General features: G+C 37.5%; 1 protein-coding gene across 1 annotated transcript; it reads right to left on the bottom strand.

Annotated features, from left to right (window-relative positions):
* Window positions 1–6,276: 6,276 nt before the first annotated feature.
* Window positions 6,277–10,755, bottom strand: LOC116017439 (RNA demethylase ALKBH10B-like). Its single transcript, XM_031258024.1, has 8 exons — window positions 10,676–10,755; window positions 9,789–10,342; window positions 8,377–8,510; window positions 8,121–8,238; window positions 7,607–7,708; window positions 7,383–7,498; window positions 7,151–7,305; window positions 6,277–6,999 (listed from the first exon to the last, which is right to left on the bottom strand). The coding sequence occupies exons 2-8, from the start codon at window positions 10,306–10,308 to the stop codon at window positions 6,546–6,548; spliced, it is 1,599 nt and encodes a 532-aa protein (XP_031113884.1). The 5' UTR covers window positions 10,309–10,342; window positions 10,676–10,755; the 3' UTR covers window positions 6,277–6,545.
* Window positions 10,756–13,426: the final 2,671 nt, after the last annotated feature.

Genomic DNA, 13,426 nt, shown 5'->3' on the forward strand with positions numbered 1-13,426 from the left:
ATTTCACATTTGTGTTTTTTTATTATCGAATGAAACTGTAGTTATATCAAAATGTAACTGTAGTGTGTTGAAATGTAACTGCAGTTGTTGAAATGTAACTGCAGTGTATATGAACTGAAAGTGAGTGGCGCGAATTCATCGTCTGTTTTCATTAATCAAAACGACGTCGTTTTGATGCGCGGTCCACAATGCATTGTGGACCACGGTCCACGATATAATTTGCGTTAACGGGTTAGTAGCTCTGATCTGCTACATCTAGCTAGTAAATGAACTAATGGAGCTGTATGTGCTTTTTATGAAATGCTTGTAAAATCATGTGAATTTTAGGCCATTAATTTGTTTATTTCTTTTTGGTGTATGTAATCTTATGATATATATAGGAAGGAGGTGCGAGGAAAAGCAATGCGGTGGTCCTTCACTCGCAGATGGTGTGATTTTGAAGCATGTTGCAGCTACCAAGAGCAGTTCTTGAAGTCAGTGGAACTATCAATTGTCTTCTTAGTTCTTACTATACATATGGGGATTTGTAACAGATTTTATTTCATTTACTTATCAAACTTATGATTATTGTACATAATGTTTCCTAACCTATAATGAAGCTTAGCTTGCTGTTCTCTGAGTTGTTGTGTGCAGATGTATGTTGAGAACACAATGTCCATGTTGTATAGTCTTTGATGCCATGCATTTTCCTTCAAGCTTCTCTTCTCTTCTCTGATTTTCTTGAGGTTCAATCATATGTTTTTGATCTCCTTCTCCACACACATTTCTGTTCTTAGCTCATGGGCAGGCATATCTTGAAGAAGAGATCTGAAAAGTGATTGCTCTCTCTTCTCAGGTCTGAGATGAAAGATATATATATTTTTTCCCAGAATTACCCCTCGGGTTTTCATGTTTTCCTTTACAAGTTAATAACTCCCATATGCTGGACATAAATTTAAACATTAGGTGATTACTAAGGACCACTGTATTGTACTTGGTGTGACTAATTAGGGACTCAAATACAGTAACTATTTTACTATTAATTTTCTACAAGATCTATATTTTGAAATATGATTGAAGGTGTAACTAGTTTTCATTTCATTTTCTCTTCTTCTTGATTGTCTGGTCAATTGCTTATTATTTTTTGACTTCATGATATTGATCTTTACTGAGACTCGAAACTCATGCCTTCAACCTCAGATATTCATGCTGCTGGACCACAGTGTTATTCAGTATCAGTTCATATACACTGCAGTTACATTTCAACACAACTACAGTTACATTTTGATATAACTACAGTTTCATTCGATAATATTATAAAACACAAATGTGAAACTTTTATTCAGTATCAGTTCATATACACTGCAGTTACATTTCAACACAACTACAGTTACATTTCGATATAACTACAGTTTCATTCGATAATATCAAAACAAATGTATGACAGTATCTTTTGAGATGAACTGTAGTGTCAATTACGGGCTCCGTCTCCCACTTACTAAAACGACGTCGTTTTGGAACCGCAGTGCGGTCCACGATATAAGAACTGCCCATTAAATATTAACTGATTTTGGATAAGTTGGAGATCTTACCTCTTCATTAGACACATTAGTTTCCTCACAATTCACACTTCCGTCATATATCGTTGCTAAACTCATAGCCTTGAATCTCCTTTAGAGACTCCAAAACAAGTTCCATTGTGGGCCTCATATCCTTGTCAGGTTGCAAGCATTGAAAAGCTAGCGCTGCCACTGAAGTGGCCATTCTATTGATTTCAGTATCCTTCTCATATTCCAGAGAGGAATCAATGAGTTCATCAAATGCTCCTGCTGTAAGAATCTTGCTCATTGCTAGTTTTGCAAAAATGGATCTCGTCTGCATGTCCAAAGCAGGCATTGATGATAAGAGTTCGATAAGAACAACCCCAAAGCTATAAACATCAATCTTATAATAAGTGAGCTGATAACACTCGTTATAATCTGGATCAACATATATCCAGGTGTTCCTTGAGGTGTACATTAGCAGGGAAGAGTCTTGAGAGCCCAAAATCTGCAACTTTAATTTAACACAGAAATTGTCATCAAGAAGAATGTTACTAGTCTTCACATCGCGGTGTAGCATGGAGATAAACCAATACTGCAGCAGTTTCCACTGCAATCTTCATACGGATTGGCCATGTGAGCAGTCCCATCTGCTGATCTGTTGCCATGGAGGTGATCTGCAACTGTTCCATTCAGGATATGATATATTCATATACAAGGAGGAATTCACGGTTATGCCTTGATGAGCATCCGTATAGTGTAACCAGATTTTGGTGCTTCAACCGGGTGAGAATTGAGATTTCATTTGCAAACTGCGCTCATGAAGGCGCTTCAATTCACAGCAACTTCTCTTCCATCCCCAAGTATCCCTAATTCGCATTATTCCAAGAATTAATTAGCTTAGAAAGTAGTGAATCTAATGACAAAAGAAATTGAATATCTTTTATTGTCTTACCATAGTAAACAGTGCCAAAAGCTCCATCTCCAATTGCTTGTGGCTTCTTCAAGTTCAGAGTAGGAGAAGACTTAGGAATAACTGCAGATTGTCTCAAAGCCTTACTTTCTTGCATCGCCAAACAACAAAGATAGCCAAACTTAAAAGGATCAGTGCTAAAGCGCCTGAAACTGAAGATCGATACAAAGAGGAAGTGTATATCAAGGTCTCATTTCCTCTCAAATGTAGATGTGGTAACGTTAGACATATATGAAGGATCGGATACATAGTTCAAGGATGACAAAACTTGCCTATAATAGAATTGGCTTGCGCTTGCTCTGATCTTATTTCCTGTGGTGATTACAGTAAAGAGTAAATAACCAAACATATAATTAATGTTAAATATAAATTCACTTCTATCATGGTGTAAAAGAAGAGAAAATTTTGATTAGTGTCTAGAAAAGTGAAACAAAATTATATGCTGCCAATTGAACAAAACTTACCAATGATTAGAATTGGCTTGCGCTTGCTCTTATTTCCTATGGTGCTGTTCCCTGTGGTTACAGTAAAGAGTAAATAAGTACGTGAACATATAATTAATGTCAAAGATATATATTCACTTCTATCTTTGTGTAAAAGAAAAGAAAATTTAACCCAACGGGGTAGCTCAAGTGGCAAGTGAGCTCTTTTTGTAGGGATGAATTTCGGGCAAGTGGCGATTCCCCTAGGCCAGCTCCTGTGCCTCTCGGAGCGAACGTGGGTGGACAGAGAGAGATAGAAACATATATAAGGATAATGTAGTGGTGAATTTTCACTCATTTTCTTAATTAGTACTATAAAACAAATAGACTTTCTTAAATTTTTATTTAATTACCTCCAAATATAATAAAATAGAAACTCAAATATGTAAAAAGGTGAAAACGCCAAACTATTTAGGAGTGCTACTGAACAAAAATATCTCGCAAGCACCACTTCATGCCATGAGTGACTTCTTATAGAGCCTTGGTCGAGATTGAGATTGAAATTTTGCTAGTTCTTGCTCTGATTTATTCTATTGATGTTTGTTCTTTGTTTCACTTGGTGAGCCATTTCAGGAATATTCTTCCCGCCTATGATTCTTTGTCTAGTTGCTTTCGATTTTTCTTTTTTTTTTTTTCCTTTTTTTTTAAAAAAAAATTCTGATTAAATGCATGTAAGATTTTTCCCGGCCTAATTTTCATTGTGCTCTATGTTGTTTATTGGACCTTTTAGTGGTTCCAGTAATTTGGTTTTGATTTATTGCTTTCCCATTTTCTATCATTTTTGTTTTTCCTATTGAATTTGCTTGTTGATTCAGTGGTTTTGTTGCAAAGGAGTGAGACTACTTCTTTCTCGTTCTGTACTTGTAATAAAACCCAAATGTATATTGATTTTCTCTTTGCGTATCTTTTAAAAATTTTGTGAATTTCTGTTCTATTAAAATTGGATCTTATGATACATCTTCTTTCTTTATTTATCCATGGAAATGAGCATTTTATTTTTATTTATTTATTTATTTTTTATAGGAATAATGATTTGATTTTTATAACCTTTATGTTTCTCTACTTCATATGTATCTTACAATTTGGTGTTGTATTGAGAGTTGCAGCTAAAGAGTTCTTTCCCAGCAAAAATGGTTAACCCAGTGCAGGAGGAGCCGGTGGAAGGGCAACAACAATGGTGATAATATAGGATTAACTCATAAAGGATTATAAAATTTCTAGCCCAATCATTATTCCATTGATCATTATTGTGTGTGGACCATAAATAATGTGCATTCAATAATATAACTTTAATATATTAAAAATGTTTTTTTTTTATTTATGATCCACACAAAAATTTGTCTGGATAGATCAACCAACCCTCATGGACATCTTTAGATCAAAGTCTTATTAATATTGGATTGTGGAGTTCCGTTTATTTGAATGTTTAGCTAAGGCTATGTTTGACATGTCTAACTTAAAAGCTAGTTGAAAACTTAAGAAATTATTTTAAACTCCCTATATTTTACCAAATAATTTATTAGTAATTTAAAATAAATTATAAACTCTAAAATAGGCTGTATCAAATAGAACCTAATGCAATGCAACCCTAATGGCCTATAATGCATAGTAAATTTTAAGATTGCTAAAAATAGTTTAACTTAATTAGTTTTAATTTCAGTCCCATAGATTTTGTTTGATGGGTTAAAGACCGTCCATCCTCAAATAAAATAACCCATTACAAAAGGGACAAATTATTGCATGGACCATGGTCCACACAGCTGTGTGGAAAGGGACCCTTTATGTTTATTACAAATTTATGTATTGATTATTCTCAATATAAATAGAGATAACTACACTACAAGCACATATATAAAACTTGAACCTCTAGTAAGGTTTAAAGTTCAAACTAATGTTAATGAAATTGAATTCAAATTTTATTTGTTATTCATGAAATTTTTTATGATACGTTTCAAATATATTTAAATGTATCATACTTGAGTGTACCAACTATGTGCAATAGTATGCGAATATGTCATACAACTTAATTGATATATCATATTTAATTAGTTATATCATATTTAGTTAAAATCCGTTATTATTAGCATCAATGTTAATCGTTATTGTAGAAAATATCCATCATTAATAAATATAATGGAAAAAAATAGTGTTCATGAACACAATTAAAAATTACTAATTATAATACAAAGTAAATTAAAATTTTGCAATGTGGTTTTTTTTTTAGGTAATGATGAAAACACACAATCACTACTCGAAGATATGCACCTCACTCATGTGTACTAGCCCGCAAACCACACAAGAGAGATAAATCACATTAGAAAGACTTTGTGTCTCGAACTAGAGGAGAAGACCGTGTAAAATGTGTTTTCATCTTTGTAAGTTGTAGCGTATATGTAATAATTAGTTTGGTATTTTATAATAGTTGACTCAATGCCAATTTGTCAAGAAGTGTAACGTATGTAATTATTACATTTATTTTAACGTACATGTAATAATTAGTTTAGATGTAACCTTATTTAATGCATTCCAAGTCCTTCGATATTATTAAAAATGTATGTTTTCATTATAACTTTTGACAATGTGAAAAAAATAAAGTGTGCAAACTACTATTTTATTATGTATTAAATGTCGAGCACTTTTTGTTATATATAAAGTTCTATGATATGTACTACGTAATATGGACCCATAGGTAATGAGGGAAATCTACAACCGCTACCTAAAGGTGTGCACTGAGTAAACATCACCTTATGACCCTTGCTGGCAAAGGACAACCAGAGGTTAAATCAGCTTAAGCGCCAAATAGGTCGTTCTCAAATCTCACCGGAGTCAAACTCGTAACTTTATAGTTACCAAGTCAACAACTCTCATAGACAACTAAGCTGGATTTGAACTAGTCTTACAAGTATGGAGACAACTCTCATAGACAACTAAGCTGGATTTGAATTAGTCTTACAAGTATGGAGATATGGCTCGGATGACAACAACAATCTGTGTGATTCTATATAGTTCGGTGAGGATAACCCTACCAAGTTAACAAGTTCGATTCCAAGTGGAAACAACTTAAGTTGGTTTACCTGGTGAGGTTTACCTAGTGCACACCTTCAAATAATATTTGCGAGTTTCCCTCGTTGCTAAAAAAATAGATATCATAAAGGGATAATGTCAAAAGCAATAGGCAACTTGTAGGAATATAGTTAGTATATATCCAGAAATCCTGCTAATATGTTAATCCTTCACTAGTCGTTGTGAAGCATGCCTTATTCCTGTGTAGGACCAACCAACCACCTTAATCAGAATCTTGTATCTCAACTGTGTAGTTTATTAGATCATATGACTGTATTATACTCATCAATTCACATCAGGACAAGAAAAAAAGATGAAATTTAATACAAAATTCACATTAAATTAAAAAGCTCAACTGTACTGTTTGTAATGCCTAGGGAAGAAAGAAACCAAAAACTGAGATAGCAAAGAGAAGATGACCAGAGTTCATTGTACAGTTGGATGAACATCCTATAGCAAACTAAGGAATGACCAAAAGGCCAATTCCCACCAGCACTTAGACTTCTTTCAATTCCCATCAAGATCTTCGTCGGGGGTGTGTGTTTCGCCTGGGGAAGCTAAGCCAGCCCCGGCCAGGAGCCGTGCTTTTTGGGCACGTGGAGGGAGTTGCTTAATGGGTTTCTTGGATCCAACCTTCCAGGGAAAGAACACCCCAGTACCAGCACGAGGAACCTTTCTAGGCCTCAGGACTATTGGGCGTACAGGCGCCAACATAACGAGTGGAGCCCGAAGAACGCCCCATTTGGGCATTGTTTCGTAGCCAGTGTTTCCATTTGGAGCTGAGGGGGCACCAGGTTTCCACAAGGTCATGGCTCTGGTGAAAGGGGGAACTGCTGATAAGCTGTTTTCAATCTGTGCAGCCCTGACTTTGAAGAATGTAACGCTCACTCTTTTGTTAGGCGACGAGCACATAGCATGCCTTGCAGTATCAGCACTGTTTCCCCTCATGACTAAAAGAGACCTGCAAGATGCATCATAATCAAAGTTTTCTTTGTTTTGTTCTTATCAACCACATAAAGATACACCAACCTACTCCAAAAGGTGGTGGTAAGAAATCATACAAGTAAACAGAAAAGAGAAAAATCACTGTTACTATGAAGATCATAACATACCCTTCCTTCAAGGGAAGCATGAGTGATCCTCTGTAGTTCCCATCACTGTTATTGACAAGAGCACGACCAAACGCCATTGTTGATTCAGATAAGAGAAGGGTAGAGACAGGTTGGTCCAAATGAGGCGGCTTCAAGAAAGGTTGTGAATATTCCCCCTGCATACTTGTAACTTTGTAAGTCTATATATCCTGCAGAATTGAAGAATATATATGTGCTGCAGAAAGATATATACCTCGTCAAAGAAGTTGATGATACAGCCATTTGGTCTCCGATTGTCTGAAATCAAATGGCACTCAATCAGGCGATTGATGACACCTTCAAGGGGAGCTGGAATAGCCTCAATGTTGCCTAAACATACAAGTCATCCAATTGGTAAATAGCATGAAAGAGGAGATTACAGTATATGCAGAAGCTAAAAGAAGACAGTATAGAATGTAAATTCCTCAGTCTTCTGACATGTAGGATTGTCTTCTACGTGGCCGAAAATTGGGGCACCAAGTTGAATCATCTCTCGTTTGTTGCCCTTCAGTTGTTGGTTATACAGAACAAAAGTTTCACCTGAAAATGATTAACAACTGTCTTAGGGTCGATCGGAAACTTGGGAAGTCTAGTTTATGGCAGGGAAATCGCCACAACCACTGTTTGGAGACTATAAGCATACATTTAAGATCTGAAATTGGAAAGCATCATAAAAGAGTACTGCTGCAAAGTACGCCTAAACACATTGCAGAAGTTTGAACAGATAAAAGACAAGTTCAGGAATGGAAGATTTCGATTCAAGCTAATTAAGGTAGTGGTGACAGAAGCCTATCGCAATAGTTGAAGAGAGGTATAAAGAATTGTGAAGAAAATATGAATGCCCAAACCTGCTCAAGTAAACCTACAGAAGGTGTCCTTTACTATCTCAAAACTTCTGGTCCAAAAAGGAAACAAGAATAACTATAAAAGCGTCACGGATCACAGGATCCACCTGAGAGTTCTCCATTTTGGCCAGCAACTCGGAGTTCATTCACAAACTCATTTAACTCAGAAAGTTCAGTTGAAGAAAACATATCCTCATACAACTTCAGACCTCTGACAACATTTACCTGCCATTCACCAAAAAAAAAGAGTTGAAGAACAAAGGCAGGATAACAGCTTCTAAAGTCTAACCATTCCAAAGAACATTTAATTTGTTTTTCAGATGAAAAAGAACATGTAGATGCTTATATGGATAGAGGCTTCACCATATGCCCTTTCACCGGCTCCCTCGCTGAAAATCCCTTTCTCATCTTGATCTGAGCCCGGTGTGCCTCACAGTCCTCGGGGCTAGAGCAGAACCCCCCGACACACTCTGGTAAAGGGTGCACTTCTTGAGATCCTGCATCACAATCATGGCAGGAAAACAACAATGTTTACTATATTGGATGAGAAAATGAACATGAATAATCATGATTAACAACCCATGCCTTTAACAGGTAGCAGAAGTCAGTAGTCAATGATGAATGCTCTAGACAGCCAACCATTTCACATTATACTCCCTCCCATCATTGAACTAAGCCTTGAGGCAACATTGTTACAATGTAAAATTTACTGCTACAAAGGCAACCATTTCACATTTTTGTCACTCTAGGACTTGCTATATTGGGGTTGCCCTTTGAATTATTGTTGCCTACTCACATACTTCCTCTATATAACTACTGGTCATGCATGCAAAAAAGCTAGTAAAATGAACTTTTCTTCTTCAAGACACCTAGCTGGCAAAAACATGTTGTGACAAAAATAGGAAAGAACCCCTGTCCTGTGGCAACTAGTACCATGTACTAGGAATGAGCTATCAACTATGTATAAGGCCAAACATTTTTGCAGCTCTATTTGTATCTCTTGGAAAATGACAAGTGTACTTCCAAGAAGTAAAACTCAAGACAACCCCACTTAAGGTAGTCAAATGATAACATAAAATTTCAATTTCAAGTTCGACTCTTCATAGGCGTTGTCTATTAGAATACTTGGTTGAGCAGGTAACATAGCCGGAGTTACATAGCCAAATTTATCCAATACATACCCTGAATAGTGATCTACGAATTGAAATTTCTACTAAAAAAGGCTAGAATTAGTACAATATTACTGTATCAGTCAGTCTTCATTGGAATTCGGATCACTGACTGACAGACGAGTTAACTCGTCTGAGTTAGGTGAGTTGGACTCGAGAAGTAGTAAATTCTTGTCAGAGCTACCGGAGGAGAATTGTCAAAGGCTCCTGGGTCCCAACGGAATCAAGAAGGCTCGGCGGCGCAGCCGTGACGTCCGTTAAGTTTAACGTGATGGCTGCTGCCACTCGCCGCCCACCGTGAATTCATTAACAAGACTCCAAGCATTTAAAGTTTAAATCTTTTGGTCACGTGCCCACCTCCTGGTGGCGGCGGCTAGCCGTGACATGAGGTGGCCACCGCCACCGTCACCGTCACCCTCTGTAACCTTTTTCAATCTCTTAACTTTTCCCAAATCTCAGGAAAATACCAAACATTTCTGTCACTGTGTTGCCGTTATGTAACGTCAAAGAAAAGTAGATTAAGATTTCTTAACCTCATGTATTGTTAATTATTAATGATTAATAAATGGTTAAGCATTGAAATAATCAGTACGGAGAATTAATTACCTGTATCGATGATCTCACTTTCAGGTGCATCATGTGAGCCTTCTTTCATGGGATCCGTTGCGTCAGCCACGTCATCTCCGCCATTTTCGCAACTGATCTCACCGTATTCCTCCGCAGAAGCCGCCGGAACCGTCACCTTCTCCGCAGAAGCCTCGTCGGCATCAACCGCGACGGCCGCAGACGCCGCCTCTCTCTCCTTAGCCCTCCTCGCGGCGACTTTATGGAGCTCGAGCGTGACGTCAGCAATGGAGAAGTATTTCTGCATCTGGAGGATCGGGATCCAGTTGAACCTGCGGCGGTGGACGGCGGCGAACAGGGACTCGTACTCGCACCCCCCGCCGCCGCCCTCCATCTGCGCCAGGTGGCTGCAGAGGGCGTCGATAATGGCGTTCGCCGCCGCAAACTCCCCCCTGAACCACGCAATGATGGCGTCCTTCGCTACCGCCTCCGGCACCACCGCGGCCGGTGGCTGCACTACTGTCGTCGGCAACAGAGGTGCCCTGAACCCCGCCGGCGGCATCTTCCCCACTCTTATGTCACCAAATTCACTCCACCTATACAATTCCAACGCTCCAAATTACTATATTATATATACACATAAATATTCCAGTAAAGTCGCAGTCGCAATGGGTCGGCTATATACACACACACACATATATATATACACGTGTTATATATATATGTCAGCTAAAGATTCAGATTTTCCTGAAAAAATAATTTCTTTAAGCAGGGAAAGTGAGAGATGGAAGAAGGAAGTAGGCGGAGAGGTTAGTTGGGAGAAGGGTTGGGATGAAAATTGGATTTTATAAATATAGTGCATGTGGGTAATATGTCAAAAATAGCGGGGTGGAAATTCAAATATGGAAAGCCAAATATAGAGAGAGTACCGTTGTACCAAAAGGAAGAAGTTTCCTTCTAAGATGCAAACAATTTTTGATCGATGGGATGGTGCTGGATTTTCTGGACCGGTTTGATATTGGTTGAGTTGGAATACATTAATAATGGAGGGTGTTCCTCACTTCCTCATTCCCGTCCCCATTAGAGTGGGGAAATTGGATTTCCCCTTCCCTATGTTTGGCAAACATAGTTGAAAAAGTAATTGAAAATTAAAAAGTAGTTGAAAATTGAAAAGTTATAAGTTCGAAGTTGAAATCTAAAAAACTATTAAGCTAGCTGTTAAGTGTTCGGTAAAATTAATTTTCTGATAAGCTGATAAATGTAAAAAGACTAAATAGGACATTTTTATAAAAGGGTTAATCACCTATTTGGTCCCTCAATTATTCGCGAACTGTCAATGTTATCCCTTAATCCTGCAATCATCGATTTAACCCCTGGAATAAAATGAGATGCGTCAATTTAACCCTTCCGGCCGAATTCCGTCTAATTGCCGGTGAGGAGCTCGATTTAGCAAGGACAAACTGGATATTTCATATTTAAAAGCTCAATTCTCCCTATTATTACATTTGACTTTACCATTGTTGGAGCTTAAGACGATGATGCAAAGACGCAACACCAACAATCACAAGCATAGCAATTAACACAAAAGGTTATAAAGCTCAGATAATTGGATGCATCAATCGAAGCAAAAAAGAAATCACTGGCCACCAGCCTCATTCATTGGATTGGGTTTGAAATTGAAGTAAGCCCTAAACGGAAGGATCGGAGAAGGTGGTTTTAGGCTCAGATCTGTGAGTTCGAAGGGGCAAAAGAGGAGCCTACGCCGCCATGGCTGCAAAAACCCGGTGATCTTCCGGGTTGCCAAGCCAAGATACGGGTGGATCAGCTCAATGCCCAAATCAGTAGCCTAGAAAGAAGAAACATACAGATATCATCACAGCCAGGAAAGGAAAACATCAACGTAACATAACCATGGTCCATAATATAATTTGCGATGCTGCTACAAAGAAGAAATCTTTGGTAACAGTAGTACATAACCAAACAACCCCCATAATATATGCATTTCCATTATTCCGCATTTCTCTGTCTGTCTCTGTCTCTCTGTATTCAATTCTGGGGGAAAAACAAAAACAAATCGAAAGGGCTGTTGAAAATGGAGAAATCATTGCGAATCAGAGAGAGTCAACCGCCCCTTTCAACAAAATCCCAGCTCTCTATCACTCCTCTCTACCTTTCTGGCAAATATCCGCACCTACATCGCACATCACCCATGAAATCCGCTGAAGATGTATTGTTGGAAGACATTTTCATTTTTCTTTCTTCGCTTGGAGCTGCTCTAGGGTTCTTGCGCTGAGTGGAATGAAGAGGGCAAGGGATATACGTAATAATAGGGAGAATTGGGCTTTTAAATATGAAATGTCCAGTTTGCCCTTGCTAAATCGAGCTCCTCACCGGCAATTAGACGGAATTCGGCCGGAAGGGTTAAATTGACGCATCTCATTTTATTCCAGGGGTTAAATCGATGATTACGGAATTAAGTGACAACATTGACAGTTCGCGAATAATTGAGGGACCAAATAGGTGATTAACCCTTTTATAAAATTTAAACAGTTTTAAATTTAAATAGGTTCGTTTACATATTAAAATATAAAATAATGAAACCAATCTATTTTAATAAAATATAAAGTAAGAACATATATTAGAAAATATATAAAGTAAAACAAAATATTTATAGTTCATAAAATTAGTTCAAACACACAAATATCAAATTGAAATTACAACCAAACATATTAAAGAGAAAAGACCAAAACTGTTTTAATTGGGAGGGTTAAAGGATGTCATTTATAAGGATAAAGATGGAAAAAAGGTTAAAAAGCTACTAGCTTATTTTTGAAAAGCTACCAAAAGTAGCTTATCAAAATAAACTTTTATTTTAAGCTACTATCTTATTTTTGGAACATTACCAAACAGTGTTATAGCTTATTAGTAGCTTAAAATAAGCTATAAGCTCCTAAATAAGCTCTGTCAAATATAACTGTTAAATTCATGAACAATAACCATTTTTAAGGGTGTGTTTGAAAATCAGGAAAAAAAATTTGTAGAAAATATTTTCATTTTCAGTGTTTGGTTGCATTCTCTATCATTCAGAAAATTTGTCGCACCAAGGCTATTGCCTAGAGACCAAAGAAGTTGAGCCGCACGCTGAATAGGAATTATTCACCGTCATTGGAATAACTAGTTGTCGAGACCACTGACGAATGGACAAGTTGTGCCAAAAGATTGGTTGTCGACCCGAAGCAATTGCTGCCTAGAACACACCTCGGACAGAAATCGCCACAGACGGTAATCGCATTGCCCAGAGACTGATTTTCTCTCGACTTTCACGCTTTGGTCGATCAAAGCTCTGAAAGCAACTGTCATGGCGGAAGAATGGGATCTGCGATCCCCTTTCTCGTTCGGTCGTTTTTGCTGTTGTTGACGGTAGAAGAAAATGAAGACCGAGGATAGTGCGTGGCTATGGAAAATTACTTCCCTAAAAAAAGGAAGTTATTTTCCAGGAAAATAGTTTTTCATCCTTTGTTAAACACTAGAAACCGAAAAAATGATTTCTCATCTCTAAGTTGGATTATAAATTGACGTAGAACCAAATGGCTTAAGATGTAAGGGAGATAGTGGGAGGTGTCTTAATTTTCATATGGATAGAATGAGATAGATTACATTTAAGCATATCTATCATCATG

This window comes from Ipomoea triloba, chromosome 4 (genome assembly GCF_003576645.1).
Source record: "Ipomoea triloba cultivar NCNSP0323 chromosome 4, ASM357664v1".
Lineage (NCBI taxonomy): Eukaryota > Viridiplantae > Streptophyta > Magnoliopsida > Solanales > Convolvulaceae > Ipomoea > Ipomoea triloba.